We start from the raw sequence: 18,455 nt of genomic DNA, 5'->3' as shown, positions 1-18,455 counted from the left end.
TCACATACAGACCCATACTGACCTATCTATACACTCACATACAGACCCATACTGACCTATCTATCCACTCACATACAGACCCATACTGACCTATCTATACACTCACATACAGACCCATACTGACCTATCTATACACTCACATACAGACCCATACTGACCTATCTATCCACTCACATACAGACCCATACTGACCTATCTATCCACTCACATACAGACCCATACTGACCTATCTATCCACTCACATACAGACCCATACTGACCTGTTTATCCACTCACATACATAAACCATATATACAACCACTAATACTAACTGTAAATATTAGTATCACTCTGCCCTGGGGGCTCTGGCATTTGAAACAGTGTAACACAAGCAGCAGACTGACAGACCTGACTTGCTGGAGGAGCCTGGCACTTGCAACATTGTTTAAAAAGTAACAACCAGGAGTTCAGCAAATGCTGCTTTCAATAGCAATTACATATACAAACTAGAAAAGTAAGTTTGAGAACAAACTTCATGTTGGATTAAAAAACATGAAGTCACTGAATGGACTCTGACCACTTTCTCTAACCTTGGACCACAGTTATATAGTAAAAACCACTGTGCAAAGTTTGGGGACCCTGGTTTTAATAGTGTCTGAATGGCAGCAATTTAAATTTCCCCACTGAAAGCCAACGAGTGAACATCTGATTGGCGGTTGGTGGCTCCACCCCCTTTTTCTAACCTGGAACTGCAGTTTTTTCGTGACCCTAGGATTAATAGTTAAGGAATGGCAGCAGTTAAAATTTAAACCAATGAAAGTCAATAGGTGAATTGTGATTGGTGGTTGTGACCCCGCCCCTTTTTTTAACCTTGAGTCGAAGTCACCCAGTGACAAACAGTGGGCACTCTGGCATAAATAGTGTGAGAATGACAGCATTTTAAATTTAAACCAATAAAATTCAATGGATGAAATCTGATTGGCTGTTAGTGGCCCAACCCACTTTTCCTATTTTTGAACTGCAGTCCCCCAGTGACCAACTTTGCAAATTTTGGGGACTCAGGCATAAAGATTGTGAGACTCACAGCATTTTACACTTCACCTTTCAAAGTAAATAGGTGAAATGTTATTGGCTGTTGGTGGCTCCGCCCACTTTTTTCTAACTTTGAACAGCAAATACCCAGTGACTAACTCTGGAAAGTTTAACAACCCTGGAATTAATATTTAAATAATGGCATCAGTTTAAATATAAACCAATGAAATCTAATGGGTGGAAATGGATTGGCTGTTGGTGGCTCCACGCACTTGTTCTAACCCTGAATATGTAGTCACCCAGTGACTGACTGTGCAAAGTTTGGGAACCCTGGCATCAAACCAATTAAAATCAATAGGTGAAATTTGATTGGCTGTTGGTGGCTCCGCCCACTTTCCAAAACAAAAACTGCAGTCCCCTAGTGACCAAGTGTAAAAAGTTTGGGGACCCCGGTGTTATTACTGTGAGAATGGCAGCAGGTTGAATTTCCTTCAAATCAATAGATAAAATCTGATTGGCTGTTCACAGCTCCGCCCACTTTTGGGCATCCAGCAATCATCATATTTTCATTCAGGCTGAGTCCATGACTATGTGTTTCAAGTTTGGGGAGTGTCGCCTCAAAGCTGTAAGATTGGCAGCAGTTTCAATTTCCCCATTAAAGTCAATGGGTAAAACTTGATTGGCTGTTGTTGGCCCTTGCCACTTTGGGGTCATCCAACAAATGTTGCTGTTTCATTTGGGGTGACCCCATGATTATGTTATTCAAGTTTGGGGGGTGTAGCTTCAAAGTTGTAAGAGTGGCAGCAGTTTGAAAATCTTCCCTGTCAAAGTCAATGGGAAAATTGGGGGGTTCGGAGCGGCGCCATAAAAAGACGGGGGTGGGATCGCTTAGAAAAGCACAAGCAACCTGCTCCGCTATAGGGTGAAGAAGTGTGGGGAGTTTGGGTGTTGTACCCCTAAAACTGTAGGAGGAGTAGTGTTTAGAAAATGGGGGGGGGGGGGCGCTAAGAAGAAGACGAAGCGGAAGAATAAGCCAAAGTGGAAGAACAGTCTGTGGTGTATTCAACCCAACACAACTACATGATTTACAGATTTTTTGAATATCAAGGAGCACTCACCAAACCGAGCATATACATCTGTCACTGCTTGGTTCATGGCTAAATCTATGAGTCCACGGCCCAGGCAGAAATGTGGGAAGATAAGAAGCAGATCCTTCAACTTCTCATTGAACTTCAACAGAGACTGAATAAAAAAAGTTATGTCACTAAAAAAAGAACGTAGCCCCAGCTAATAGAGTGGGGATAGATATAAATGCACAGATGTCTTTTTTTCTTTAAACCAATACATAGTAGTAAAAGGTACACAGACATTAAAATATTTTCCTGTGGAAGGTACTGAACTGTTTATTCTACAGGTATGTTGTACCCCTATATTCTAACTTATGATACCGAGTTATTCTAGAAATAGAGTAAAGGGTAAGTACACACCATTAAATGAGTGCACAATTGAGCATACATTTGGTGTAATTCCCAATCTTGTGCCCATTCCTGCTCCTAACAACATGCACCTGTCTAACAAGTTAATAAATTACATGCAAGTGCACACAGTGAGGCAAATGCACCTCAGATTACACCAGTTTCAGACTTCCATTAGCAGCTTGTATCAATAGCTTGTATCAATAACTGCATCTATTGCAACTTGCAAGCAATTTGTAAAATGGGTGCTATTTTGGATCACTATTGGTGAGTCACTTGCATATTGCAATGGATGCAACATAGCATTTGTCTACAATGCTGTATCATAGGTATAAACCAGGTGATTTGTGACTGAAAATTGCAGTTTGCAAGATGCGTCATATTGGCAATGATTACTATTAATAGTGCTCCAACATATTCTGCAGCACTGTAAAATAGAAGGGTTTATTCATCAAATATACTTATATATATATTACAAACAATTAACTGCTACAAAGGGGAACTCAGGCTGCTCATGCAGCTCAGAATCTAAAAGAAGAAGAGAAAATGGGATGCAATACTGTATATGAACTGCTATCATAAAAGCCACAATTTGACTTACCCTGTTGTTCTCAAACAGGTCCAGGATAAATGTGATGGCACTGCTATTTATGCCAATGAATAGATTGATACAAGATAAGGCAACATAGGCAGTGCTAGGGACATTGAACAAGTAAGAGGCAGGATACATCATAGGGATCACAGCCCACCTGTAAAGCAAGATTCACAGGAGAAAGCAACATGTCAGGCACATGAGAGTGTCTTGCTTTGTTTTGTTTTTTTTGTTTGTTTTTTTACATCATTCTAAAAACTATGCTAAATGTTGTGTTTCTTTTAATTAATATTTAATAATATTTGTCAAATTGAAAAAGTGGGCATATGGAAATATATTCATAATTTATATAGTATAATATAATGCATGGCAATATAATGCATATACATACATATACAATATCATGCATACCAACAAAGCTTGTCTTAGTCATCCAGGAAATAGCTAAAATCTGAAAAAGCACTTTATATTACATTCCCAAAGGAACTAAAATTGACACCAGGCATACTATGTTGAATAGTGAGCTGTTTAAGTTAGGCGCATACTCTGTAAAGTCTTTCACAGTTCTTTAATATAATAGCAGACATGTCTAGTTTTTGTGGTTGCACATTAGCATTAACATTTCCACTTATCCTTTATATATAACATTACAGCAGTATCAAGGCCCTTTTTGGTATAGAACAATTTGTTTACACACCATCATACGTACCCATAGAAAAATAGCAATGCAATCAGTGCAGGCAGGTTACTGGAAGAAGTGTAGGCTTTCTTGTCAAAAGCAATGAATATTATCACAACCATGGCAACACTTATAGCATAATTTATCTGGGTGAGAAAGAGAAAGAAAAACTGAAGTTGTTGCCAGTGTACATAGAACGAAGACATGTATGTTTGATGTGCTTCCACAAAGAAGCTCAAGTGGGGAGATGGTTTTGGATTAGTTTTCTGCATGAAGACATGATTCACAGTTAATAGAGTACTTGGCTTTTGACAGAAAGTGAAATATTGTTTGCCTCTTGACATTATTTATATATTGTGGAAAAATCAATTATTTGGTGTGGGGCTAAAGGGTCAACATACAATATGCCCTTGTTTTTAGAACACCCCTTTCCATATTAATAGCTTGCTCCATAAAGATCTATCTACTATTGTTCTACTGTAGCTATTGTTTAACTGGTATATATTGATACTATAGAGCAGTGCTGTCCATTTGTCCTCTCGTCTTTCTCGGATCTGTCTAGCTGCTTTGATGGCTTACCTCTGTGTAAGATTTAAATGGTATCAGTACTGAGATTAACTGCCCCCTGCATTATTCACACCTCAGATTCAGTCGGTAAGTCCCTGAATTGTTCACACCTGCAATTCTCTGAGTTATTTACACCTGTAAACTGCTGCATTGTTCACACATGCATGATCATGCATTGGTCAGTCACACTTGTAAGACCTTGCATTATTCTCATCGGCGATGCCATTTTTGCGTTCACACTTGTAATGCCCTACATTGCTCACACCTCTAAGACCTCAGACTAAGGGGCACATTTACTAACCCACAAATCCGAATTGGAAAAATTCCGATTTGAAAACGAACATTTTGCGAGTTTTTCGTATTTTTTGCGATTTTTTCGGAGCCTTTACGACTTTTCGGAAATTATCGCAACTTTTTCATTACCAATACGATTTGCGCGAAAAAACGCGAGTTTTTCGTAGCCATTCCGAAAGTTGCGATTTTTTCGGAGCGTTAAAACTTGCGCGAAAAGTTGCGCTTTTTTCGTAGCGTTAAAACTTAAAAGGCGCGACGTTTCGCGCAAGTTTTAACACTACGAAAAAATCGCAACTTTTTGCGCAAGTTTTAACGCTACGAAAAAATCGCAACTTTCGGAATGGCTACGAAAAACTTGCGTTTTTTCGCAAAAATCGTATTGGTAACGAAAAAGTCGCGTCAATTTTCCGAAAAAATTGCAAAATACCGATCATTACGAAAAAAACGCAATCGGACGCATTCGGCCTGTTCGTGGGTTAGTAAATGTGCCCCTAAGACTGTAAGCACCCACATTGTTCACCTGTTCACACCTCAGACTGTAGGAACAGCACCTGCATTGCATCCCTGTATGTACTGCAGTACAAACTGTTCTTGGAGTGGTCATGATCAGTTACTTACTTATGATAGGGTTCCCCGTCTCTTTCCCTTCTCTGCCCTGCCTGTGTGCCATACTCTGCCTGCCCATAATAAACTTCTTTCACAAATGAATGAAGGGTGAGCACAAATTATTTGTTTTTGGGTGTGCTACCACCTTTAATCTGGATGTGCTTTTAAAAGCACTTGTGATAAAATGGGTGTGGTTTAAAAAAAGGGAGTGATTAATACTGGCTTCCATTATTAGCACTCCACCATGTTGGCTAGGAAAATTCTGGCCCTTAGTACCACAGAGATTAAACAGCACTGCTGCACTAAATCCTCTTTCAAAAGAAACACAAGATTTCTTGTCTTCCTTTTGTTAACATGTTCTTCAGTATCTGACTTCCTCTCTCAGAAAAATCCTTCATTCCCAGGGCCAGAGTCTGCCCAGCTCTCTCCCCTCTCCTAATCCCCCCTCCCATAATAATTAATAAAACTCACTCCCCCCACCCCGATGTGTAATCTGAGCTATAATGGCTAGAGCTATACAGCAGGAAGCTATGAAGACCAAGCTAAAATGGCAGCTGCAATCTTAAACAAACAGAGGAAGCTTCTAGGGCTCTTTACTCAGGTATGGTAGTGCTTTCTGCAGAATAAATATAATGTTCTAGGTGGCACTAATGTGGCGAATCTATTGGCAATAAAATGCCAAAACTACTTTCCTTCTACTTTAAGTGCCTCTGAGACCATTGGTCATGATGGTCCTGCTAGTTTTCCAAATTGATTTTGTGTGCAGAACAGTGAAGCATTTGTTACTTACAATATCCCAAGCAAAGTTTGTGAGCCAGTAAATAGCAGGAGTAACACCACTGACGAACTGAAGATGCTTGGCATTGGACACTCTCTCTTGAATCAAATAGAGAACAAAACTGGCTGGGATGAATGACATGGCAAAAATCACACAGATTGCAACAACTACATCCACTGAGGTTGTCAACCTGGAAAGAAAATAAAAAAAATCTTATATCTGATAATACTTAAAAATAAGATTGAGATGCAGCCACATGGATTTGTGTGTTAAATGCTCCATGACTTGAGATAAACTAAGGAAACTGAATCATACAATACAACCATTGTTTACCTAAGGCTTAATTAGAAGGTTTGATGTGATGCAATTTTTGTGCTAAGTGGCATAAATGGGATAACCACACAAATCAAAGTGGCTTCATCTGTATATGTCAAGAAATACAAAATTAGAAATGAGAAATTGATCAAATGAATAGAAAACTCATTGAACAATTGAATATTGTACTGGTTAGTAAAATGGGAATTTAATTTTGATTTGGAATTCAAATTTTATTTTAATTTAATTAATTCAATTAATTTAAAGGGGACCTGTCACCCAGACATGAAAAGTTGTATAATCAAAGTCCTTTGCAAATTAAACATGAAACCCAAATTCTTTTTTTTTTATTTAAACATCTATTAACAATCTCAGGTATCAGTCATATATTGCCTGCCTTGCCTCTATGTCTTATGGCATAAAGGCAGGGAAAGCAATCACTTTCACTTTCTATTTTACACTTTCTAGATGTTACTGCACTTGCCATATACCCCTCCCTCCTAATGGTCTATAATTGTGTATCCTGTGAATAATTCTTAGTTTTAAAATTGTTTTTGTGTTGGAATTCAATGATAATGTTTTATAGAACTGGAATTTGATTTTGCTTTGGAATTTGAATTTGATTTTGAATCTGGATGTCTTGACTGGGAATTTTAAACTTATTTTGATCGGAAATTTGAGTTTTTGAATGTTGACATATTGTGTTTGTAAATTGGAGATTGTCGTTATTAGTAATTTGAATTTGATTTGAAAGTGGATTGTGCTATAGACTTTTTTAATTTTAATTTGATTTTTTTGTTTGAATTTGACTACAATATCTTGTTAGAATTTCTTAGTAATTTATTTTAATTTTTGACTAGGAATTTGAAATAGATTTGGGTTTGGAATTAAATTAAATGGCAAATGCCAAACTGCATTTAAAAATCAGACAAGGATTTATAGTTGGAATAGCAATTCGGGTAAGACTGTGAATTTGTATTAGAATTTGAGTTCAAAAGTAGAATTAAAATTGGATTTGTATTGGAGTTTTAAATGGATTAGAAATTAGAATTTGAATAAATATTACATTTGAAATTTGATCTGATCCAGGAATAGGATTTGGAAATAGAACCACAATTGGAACTGTATTTAAAAAGAGAAGTGGATTAAAATTCTATTTGCAATTTTGGGATATATTCAATTTGAAAGGAAAAACGTTTCTCCGACTTCAAGACATTTTCCTCATCAAGGCTCTTTTTTTCATTAGTATTGAACTTGGAATTTGACTTTGGATTTAGAATTAGACTTGAAGTTGGAGCTAGAATTAGATTTATTTTATTTTATTTTCATTCATGTAATCAAATCTGGCCCTTAATTGGTATTGGAATTGATAAAAAGAGTTGGATTAGGAATTTGAGTTGGATTCAGATTTGAAATTAGAATTGGAATACACACACTATGGGACGTATTTATCAAACTACATAACATGTTTTGCACCAGTCAAGCTGTATTATTCTATGAAATGTAATTGTGATTTTAAAATAACCATCACCATTTAAGGTTCTGAAGGAGCCTACAATTTGTCCGGAGGTAGGTGTAGGCATTAAACTATACATCAATTCTAAAACAGCTACCAGGACTGAATCATCTGCTTACACTGTGACTTCAGAAAGCTGATCCTTTGTGAGATTCAGAGGATGGTTCATTGTAGTTATACCAAACTCTTCAGGATCCTTGTCTGCACCCAGATTGGCTCGTAGTATAGCATTGTTAGCAACGTTTATGAAGATAACCATAGAGTGCCAACCCTTATTGTTAAACCATACCTAAAAAAGCAGAATGACACAATTATAATGCACAGTTGGCTCTTTGTGTGGACGGTTTAATAATGCTACTAGGCAGGTGAAACCTACACTTGCAGAAACAAATATTTCTCTAAAACTGGTTGTAGTGGTATGCGTATCTCCTAATTATCATAATAACTAGATAACTAACATATTATTATTGTTGACTATTCAATTGTATTTGAAGAAAGCAGCAAACTGTTTTGCCAGTAGCTGCTTCTGTGACACAAGCCTGTGACACAAACACATTTTTATCGGGTAAAATCATTACCCTAAACAGAAAAAATAGATAAGAGTTACAAAACAATTGGTTATAATATCATATCTTAGAATGCCAATATGCCACTGTCACAGTATCATTAAATTTCTTGGTATGTGTTTAGGGGAAAAGTCCCTACCCCAAACATTATAAGTAAGATGCAGTAATGTTATATTGAATAATTGAATAACTTAACACTTGAACATTTTATAGGGCTACCTTGATATTGTCTTCGGTTTCCAGATTCTGGAGAAAGGTCTGCAGTTCCTGTGAGATGGCCTTTGTTGTCGTGCCCTACTCAAAATATTATAGAATGTAAATGTATGAATATTTAATAGCAATGATAAGCTTTAATGATTTTACAGAAAGCAATATGTCTATACTCACAGCTGTCACATTGGTCATTTGACCAACTTGACTGAAAAAGGAAACAATATCTCCCCCTTTCACATGCAGAACAGGAAGTTTCCCACCAACAGAAATTCCTCCATACCTATAGGCAAAGAAAACTACATCAGAGAGCCTGTACTGTTAAACTTAGTTATATTATAATGTTACACACTGTCTTCAACAGAAGGAGGATGCACTGACCATCAATTATGACAGCCTATTTTGTCTGTACTTTATAAACAGAAACAATATTGAGGAATCATAACTGTTCCCACAACAAAGACTATATTAAGGCAACCTTAGAGATTTTTTAAAGTTATACTGTGCCTTGACAAACATATTTAGGACTCCCAGCAGATCATTACAAATAGATTTGCATACAGTCATATGTGAGCTTTTTATGTAATGTTCTGTATTGCTTATAATCATTCAGGTAAACTTTAAACATCCCTTAGATTATTCTTTTAGCTAAAGTAATATTTCTAGATTATAAAGCACTTACCTCTGTTCATTAACCCAGTATTTGCTTTTCATACTAGAGCAGAAAGATAAACAAATGCTTTGTTAGTAAAAAATAAGTTATTGGAGTCCCTTTCTGCTTTTCTACACCAAGTTTTGGCACATCTCTATACATACATCTCTATACAGTCTACTAGATGTTATGCCTTTATGCATTTATTTTCTGTTATTTTTGATGGTGCAAGCATATGTCTGAGGGAACAGCAAAACCATTCATTGCAAAAATAATGATATTGCAGACATAATTTTATTTGTGTGCTGAATTTTAGTTCACCAATGTATTGTCCCCTACAAATGTGTATTGGCTAAAATATGGATGGTAACTGTAGTATATAAATATATTTATCATTACAACGTGGGGTTTTCATGCTAACAATTTAGCCTCCTATTTCCAAAATTCCACTTTGGATTTAAAGTCTAGGGGGCACATTTACTAACCCACGAACAGGTCGAAATGAGTCCAATTGCGTTTTTTTCGTAATGATCGGTATTTTGCGATTTTTTCGTATTTTTTGCGATTTTTTTGGCGTCTTTACGAATTTTTCGTTACCAATACGATTTTTTCGTAAAAAACGCGAGTTTTTCGTAGCCATTACGAAAGTTGCGTAAAATCTGGCGATTTTTCGTAGAGTTAAAACTTGCGCAAAAAGTTGCGCTTTTTTCGTAGCGTTAAAACTTACGCGAAACTTTGCACCTTTTAAGTTTTAACGCTACGAAAAAGGCGCAACTTTTCGCGTAAGTTTTAACGCTACGGAAAAATCGGTCGATTTTATGCAACTTTCGTAATGGCTACGAAAAACTCGCGTTTTTACGCAAAAATCGTATTGGTAGGTGCAGTAGACAAGTAAGAAAATTGATTGTGACGGGAAACTGCTTGTGCAATTTAGCACCAATATTCATAAATGACCCCTATGGGGTATATTTATCATGCTGTGTAAAAAGTGCATTAGCAATTAGATTTCAACAGTTAGAAAACCAAAGCAAAGCATCTAATTGGCTGCTATGAGAAACATCACCGGTAATGTTTTACTCCACTTTTTAAACAGCATGATAAAAATACTGCTATGTATTTTAGATCTCTTAGGCATGGTCAAACGGAGCATGGGCTCCACTCTTCCTGAGGTTTTTTAATCAGGCAGAGAGAAGCAGATCTTGACTAATCAGCTACATGGAGCAGAAGCAGAGATTGGCCTGAAAATGCTCGCTTTCACGTTTTTTGAGCTGATCTTTTTTGTCATGCATGGCTGTTTTTTTATGCGACATACGGACGAACCTTTTACATAATGGTTTAGCATTATGAACATGTGATTGTGAATGCTCTTTCATATAGGATTGCCTTTCAGGAAATGTACAGGGCAGAATATTCATTATGTGCAGAAAAATGGCTGGGCTCTAGTTAGTTTTTTACAAAATTTGCTGGGGGGTCATTTACTAATGCTCCAGGCACAAGTGAAAGAGGACTAAGCTGTGCAAAATCATACCCCTTAATGTTCATTTACCTGGCACTTGCTGAGGTATTGCTGCAATCTGTGAAGCACTAACGAGCACAAAGCAGCCCTGTTGTTATCCACATGCCATAGGTGCCTACTAGTTATTTAAGTTGTGCTACATGTAAACTATTTAAGGGATCCAGTGGAACACACGTTTGGCAAACTAAAATATATAATTTTGTATATAAATCTTTGATATTGAATTTAGATAATTTTTTCGACACTTACACATGTAAGAGAGGAATGTCACACTAGTGATGTTGTTGGCTGGATCATAGCAGTTTTAGCAATATAAGCAAAAAGCCAGAGATTCTTTTAAGAAATGTATTTACTGCTATATATGCAGATAATTACAGGCTTTAAAGAAAAACAAATGCAGTTGTCTGTATGGAGAGGGCGGAAGTTTCCTGTTTACTTCTTTCTATCAATGGGATACTGGGATCAGCAGCAGGAGGGGGCAGGTTGGCCATACAAAAAAATAGCAGTTCTTACAAAGTGCAATAATGTTTAATATACCTAGGGGACTGTCTGTCCAAAAAGACCCCTATGGGGCAGTGTCCAGGGAAGGAAAAAATATAGGTATTTTGAAACTTCCAAGGTGAGAAAACATATAATTATAACTCTCATGGTACTCAGGCATTAGAGCTGTGTGAATTATTTGAGATATGTTGCCTTATGTCAACATTTAACATTCTGCATACACAAAAAAAGATCCAATCTAAACTAAAATGTTGGCAGATACCAGACAAAAGTTGCATAAAAATTGTGAACTATGTACTACTTCCCTTTAACTTTATAGATAAGCCTTTAGATTATACTTCTAAGGACTTATGATTTATCCATCTTTACTTCTTGTCTTTACGCTTATTGTAACATGATGAAAACCTTTGATGACAGCATGTTATATTCAGCGCACCTGCTTCTTATCAGATCAGGGTATGTTTTGAGCAGAAAATCTGAAATATTTCGTTCAGTGAGGTCCTGAATTATCTCAGAGCTGGGCTGGATCCGCTGAGGAAACAAGAAATTCCATTTCATAATCATTACTTAGAATTACAAGATAACCTTCTTCTCTTGGGAACATTCTCTTGAATCAAACTCCAGCATGATAACCTTTGAGTACTGCAGTGTTGGAACTAGAGAGGTAATGGAATGAAATGTTTATAAGAGAAGGATAGAGCAAGCAATTAGTGTGTGGAAAAACCCACAGTATTGCACCACAAGAAGATATCCAATGCGTGAATGTTCAGTTTTTTTGCGAGCAGAAATGTATAGCAAATATTTGACTCAAATATTTTTTTCTAATATGTGTACTGCCTAGCTTTCAAAGTCATACTACTGTATATAAAACATTTTAGTGTTTATCTAAAAAAGTGTTTTGGAATAAAATACTGCCCCTGATATATGAAATACAGTATATCAGAGGTAGTTTTGAGTCTTAAAGGAACAGTAACACCAAAAAAAAGTGTATCAGTGTAATTATTATAATATGTGCTATTGCTCTGCAATGGCAAAAGCTTCAGAGTTTGTTTCAGAAAGACTACTATAGTTTATATAAACAGTTTAAAAATAGTTTATAGCCATGGTGGCTGCCATTCATACTGAAAACAAAGGAGAAAGGCACCAGTTACAAAGCAGATAACAGACAAGCTGTTTAGATTCCCATTGTATTCTATAGAGCTAATCTGTTATCTGTGGTCTGTGCCTTTTCTCCTGTTTTCCTGCTTGAATGGCTGCCCCCATTGCTACACAGCAGCTTATTTGTATAAACTATAGTAGGGTTTCTAAAGCAAACACGCACCTTCTACCAGTGTGGGATAACAGTACATTATATTTTAATTTACGGCAGGAGGTACAGGGCTTCATTGCACCCTGTGAATGATGCACAATTTAGGCAATAGGCTGGGGACAGCAGTGGGATTGCCTATGTGCACCCCCCACCCACCCTCATGAATTCAGTGCTCCTAAACACAGGCAGCACTGTATTCATTGGCCCTTTAGCAACACAAGGAAAATGAAGGCAGTGTGCAAAACAGTTGACAACTAAACTTATTTTTTTGCACTCTACACCTACTTCACTGATGACCATGTATTTTATAAATCAAGTGGTATCTTATAAAAATATAGCTAATACACTGGAAAATGCTCTCTTGCAAAATGAGAAAGCTAGTTAGTAGATCAGTCTTTACCTGTGGAGGAGGGCGTCCCCCAGCACCTTCAGGGCATTCTGGGAGCATCATCAGCTTACTCCTTGAACTACAAGTACATGATGGGGATGGATTATCACGCGTCCATTCTTGAGATAACAACATGTTGGTTACACTTGGAGACACAGCAGGCATGGTCCATTCATTTGAGGTATTAGTGCATTGATACTTTTTGCTACAACAAAATAAAATGATTTAGAATTTGTAATACATTTTAAAAGGCATTACTTAATATAAACGGTATCATGGATAACTGCATCTGATGCCAAATTGGTACCAACACAATGCATCATATTTATAAAAATATGTAAAATGTAACATCATCACTATCATCATGATAAATGTCATGATAAACTGTGTAAAAAGATGTGTTATGATTATATGTGCAGCCATAAAGTTTTTCCACCTAAATGATTCAACAACTTCAATCAACATTAGTGGGGTTGCTTATCTGTTGGTAGTCAAATTCTTATCCCAGGGGTATAAGCTCTGTCAATCAAACATTAAATAATGGCCAGAAAAGAGTGGTTTCCTGTATACTTTAATATTTAATATTGCATTTTCAACCTTTTATGCATATTACATAGTCCAAAAAGGGGCAGTTTATTGTTTAGAAAAGTGGACCTTGTAGTCTAGCAGCAGACAAGGAGTCACCATGGTCCCTATAGGTCATAAGCTTCACTAGAAAAAGGTCTAAAAGGGGTCCAAAGAGGTGGTTAACTGGAATGCAGTGAACCAAGAAGTTCTATAGGTCCAATATGGCCTTCCTTAAGCCATTCTTCTATTCAGTGCTTAGCTCAGACTTAAGATTTCTCAGTTTTCCAATTGAATTCAGTCATTTTTCAGTCATTGTCATAAATTGGTTCTGCAGAGATGATTCTCAAAATTGTCACATATGGAAATGGTTTGGGCAATTGTTGCTACAGCTACTGGATAAAGCCTGCATACCTGATATCCTTTGCATTGCATTGATGTAACAAATGCAGCTTTATACTGAATTATCATTTTATACTAAAATAATGTTTTATAATGTCAATGTCAAGGTTTTTATTTTACTGTAAACACTTGTATTTGTAGAGTGGCCGCTAAATAAGAGTCTTCTGTTTTTGCTGGTCTTGGGGAGGCCTGCTCCAAAAGTGGGATACCAGTACTAACTGATAAAGAACTGTGAGAAGGAAGTGAGGCGCTCAAGTAGGCCACACAGAAAAGCCCAAAAGTTCCTTGTTCAGAATGACTTAAAAATACATCTCCTTGCACAGTCTAACCGTTTCTTAATTTCTGTTGCTTAGTTATTTGGACATTCTGTGCTGCAAAGTGACTTTATAGGTATGAGATAAAGTGTAGGATTTCCCTGGTAAAGGGAAAGCAAGCACTATGCTTTAAAAGAATGAATCTTCTGAGCTCTAGATGGTAATGATGATGTCAACATGGCTCAAACCAACATGGTAACATCATCTTAGCAGCTGTTTCTTATAAGAAATTACTAGTATTAGTAGTCAATACTAGCCCCTGTCACATGTGCCCCCAAAATCACTCTTCTTTCAGATCAAATGAGGTCTCCTGCTGTAATCAAGTATTGGCAAAATTATCCTAAGCAATGATGAGATGTTAACATGCAGAAAACCACATGTGTGCAGAATGCATGCTTATAATGAATTTATTTTTACCTTTCATTTGTTCATGTACCCTTTTTGGCATTTATCTTGATACCTTAAGTGTACCAAGTGCATATTAGCTCTCCCCAGTTTTAATTTGCTAAAGGTTGTTATGTACATGTAAATCCGAAATAAGAAACTTACGATAGTGGTTGGTCTTTCATACAGCGTGTTCCAAGCCCTGGACTGTTTAAGAATGCATTGGAAAAGGTAGCCATCTGCTCATTCCCAGGCTGCTCATTGCTAAGAAAAATACAAAACCATCATACAAGAATTAACAACCTACAAAAGTATATATTGACTAGAAACAACTAAAAAAGGCAAAACGAAGGAAAACCTACTGAAAGAGGAAAAAACAAAGGCAGACAATGTTATTTGTCCCCAAACAGAGCCAATACTTCATCAGAATGCAGTCACAGTTGGCAAAAGAACAATGAAATAAAAATCTTGGAGCATATTTGCCCCTCTGCTACACTGAGACATACTAGGCCTAAAAATAATAGCAATACACAGAATGGGAAATTGATTGTGACTACACCCATTAATGTTTACTACAGTTTGTGCAGAAAGCAAATTTCTAATCTACTTGTTCTGCTGACCTGAAGAAAACAAACTGTTGCCCATAGATCCAGGGGTGAAGAGTTAGACTGGGATACTCTCCAAATGGAGGAACAATGAGAGTAAATACAAGAGCCAGCAACACAAAACTGGCAGGAAGAACAATCTGCAGAGATTTGAAAGGAGTATATAAGCATACAGAAATGTTATTAAGTATATTATGGGTAGAAGCCATTTATACATAACAAAAACACTTTTTCTTTTTTTTTTATATTAAAAACATAATGGTTGACAAGAGCAGAAAATAATAAATATCACAAGCAAGTCCACTGTAGGGGAACAAGTAGTGACTCCTGCTTTGTTACCCAGACAATTAATAGATTCATGGGGGACAAAATGTTCGGAACTACTTCCCACTAATTTGGATGCATTTGCCTAGAATTTTGGGATCACACACTTAATTCTGAATGACAAATGCCTGATGTGAGTGAAACCACAAAAAGGTACATTTTTATATGGGTGACAAAGTGCCAAGAATCATTATGTGTTCTATTGCTCTAGCAAACACTCCATAATCATAAAATCATAACAAGTGATGAAGACTTTCTCTGTTAGATAAATGAAATAATACATTGATATCTATTAATAATTACAATAATAATAATAATAATTCTGTAAATGTAAATAGAGCACAAAGTAGAGTAAAAAGTAGAGTAAACTTTTTTTCTTGTTTTTTTCTCACACAACAATTTTTTGTGCTATTTACTAGTGATTGTTTTCTGGGTTTTACTACCTAAAAGCAAAGAAAAAAACACATAGGGGCAGATTAATTAAAGTACGAGTTTGAAATTCGGATTGGATACGATAATTTTTGATGATCGCAAATATCAGGAAAATGCTTACAAAAAAATCGTATTAGTCACAATAATATCGTATTGGCGATCCGAAAGTCATGAAATTTTTGTATCCAAATGATCTTAAATGGCGGGAAAACCTTTTGCATGATTTTGGAAGCCTCCCATAGGGCTCAATGGCACTCTGCAGCTCCAACCTGGCCCAAGGAAAGTCTCCCATAGGGCTCAATGGCACTCTGCAGCTCCAACCCGGTCCAAGGAAAGTCTCCCATAGGGCTCAATGGCACTCTGCAGCTCCAACCCGGCCCAAGGAAAGTCTCCCATAGGGCTCAATGGCACTCTGCAGCTCCAACCTGGCCCAAGGAAAGTCTCCCATAGGGCTCAATGGCACTCTGCAGCTCCAACCTGGCCCAAGGAAAGTCTCCCATAGGGTTCAATGGCACTCTGCAGCTCCAACCCGGCCCAAGGAAAGTCTCCCATAGGGCTCAATGGCACTCTGCAGCTCCAACCCGGCCCAAGGAAAGTCTCCCATAGGGCTCAATGGCACTCTGCAGCTCCAACCCGGCCCAAGGAAAGTCTCCCATAGGGCTCAATGGCACTCTGCAGCTCCAACCCGGCCCAAGGAAAGTCTCCCATAGGGCTCAATGGCACTCTGCAGCTCCAACCTGGCCCAAGGAAAGTCTCCCATAGGGCTCAATGGCACTCTGCAGCTCCAACCTGGCCCAAGGAAAGTCTCCCATAGGGCTCAATGGCACTTTGCAGCTCCAACCTGGCCCAAGGAAAGTCATGATACCAAAGCTTGATTGAAAAAATTGCGTAAAGGTACAAAAAAGTCAGAAAATACGCTCAGTACGAAAAAGTTGAATTTGAACCGATCATACTTTAATAAATCTGCCCCATAATAAAGACGATTTTTTACCTTATGCTGGAACTTAATCTAAGCTGAAGTTAGAAGTAAGTAGCCTTAAGTTGTACCAATTAGGCACTGTAGATAATTTTAGGAGACCTGTCATTGAAATTAACATGTACTCATACTGCAGTGGATAATTTTTAATAAACAATTTTTTTTATTTTCTTTGTATCGTTTTTGAGCTATAAATGACTTATTAATGTGTTTCTTGCTTAAAGTTTTTTCCAATGCAAACAACTTAACCATGTTGTTTGCCAGTTTTGCTTCTCAAATTGCTGGGTAAAATCTGTCAGCATGTCAGTCAGTGTCAGTATGTTGGTTCTAGCCATGAAAAAAATGTTAGGTTGGGAAAATTTCAACTAAAAAGTTAAATATCTAAACAACGTTTTGTGGAATAGATGCATTAAACCTCTAATACAGTGGATTTTTTTTTATATAGACAGCTCCCATTAATTACTGTTTTCTGTTGAAGAAAAAACGTGCACACTTTTAAAAGGCGGTTTATAGAGGCCTATCAAAAACAACACGGTGACACAGATTTAAGTTAAGAAGTGAATATGTGAAGGCAAAACAACTAGATCTGTAGAGTACATGTTATGAAGGCCTTTTGTGTTCTCCAATGTTACTTCCCCCAATGAGGGGTCCCTATGGGAGACAAACGTGGGAGCCATGGCACACAGAATAGTAATCTTAGGATCAGAAAGAGTAATGCAATACCTCTAATATACAGTAGTAGATTAAACTAACCATTAAAAAAACCTTAAGTGAACAGATAATCTGATAACCAAATATATTACCTGCGCAAAGAAATCCTTATGGCTTCTAGTGGCATGCTTAAATCGTTTAATTATCAGTGCATTGAACTGTTGTTGTAGTAGCTCTGTGCCCTTTATTTGCCGGGACCCTCTTCCATCTGCCTCTCTGTCATTGATATTAGGTGGATTTTTTTCTGCTTTGCAGTGGTGAGAATCCTTTCTGATGGATGATTCTTGGCCTTGAGTTGTGGAGAGAGATTAATGCATGCAGGTCCAGTAAAATAAAAATTGCTATGAATTTACTTTTGGGTTTTGGTGGGCTCCATGTTACAATGTAGCCTCAGATAACAAAAAATATGCACAGTTAGTGCAAAGAGTATACTTGTGTAGCAAGGTGCTCAGGATCCAGTCTGGCACACTCACAGCTAATAAAGGACATAGCCACATTTGTTTTGTCAAACAATAATAAATATTCATTGTGGTTTGGCAAATAAAAGGAACAATTAGCTGTAATTGCAGATTTGTTTATTAAATAAACTAGTCTCTACATAAATCTGTGTTTCAGTTAGGCTACCTAAGGAAATATTAATTTATTTTCAGATTTAACTCAAATGACAGTAGAAATGGAGATGCTACTGAATGACATACCAGTGGTCAAACATCAATCAACTCACCACTGGTATATACTGTTATATATAATATAAACAATTATAAAAAA

The 18,455-nt window shown here is 37.0% G+C and overlaps 1 protein-coding gene across 2 annotated transcripts in view; it reads right to left on the bottom strand.

Moving 5' to 3' along the window:
* abca4 (ATP binding cassette subfamily A member 4) overlaps positions 1-18,455 on the bottom strand; it is a 123,023-nt gene that overhangs the window by 22,414 nt on the left and 82,154 nt on the right. For both annotated transcript variants that reach the window (XM_031900048.1, NM_001011033.1), the window contains 13 exon segments: positions 17,780-17,976; positions 15,260-15,384; positions 14,805-14,903; positions 12,988-13,180; positions 11,715-11,809; positions 9,292-9,324; positions 8,787-8,892; positions 8,619-8,693; positions 7,953-8,122; positions 6,015-6,192; positions 3,788-3,903; positions 3,088-3,235; positions 2,130-2,253 (listed from right to left, as the gene is read on the bottom strand). In XM_031900048.1, coding sequence (XP_031755908.1) covers positions 2,130-2,253; positions 3,088-3,235; positions 3,788-3,903; positions 6,015-6,192; positions 7,953-8,122; positions 8,619-8,693; positions 8,787-8,892; positions 9,292-9,324; positions 11,715-11,809; positions 12,988-13,180; positions 14,805-14,903; positions 15,260-15,384; positions 17,780-17,976 — 1,659 coding nt within the window.

This window comes from Xenopus tropicalis, chromosome 4, assembly GCF_000004195.4.
Source record: "Xenopus tropicalis strain Nigerian chromosome 4, UCB_Xtro_10.0, whole genome shotgun sequence".
Lineage (NCBI taxonomy): Eukaryota > Metazoa > Chordata > Amphibia > Anura > Pipidae > Xenopus > Xenopus tropicalis.
Note: the sequence above shows the minus strand (reverse complement) of the source record. Positions and strands in the feature narration are given on the sequence as shown.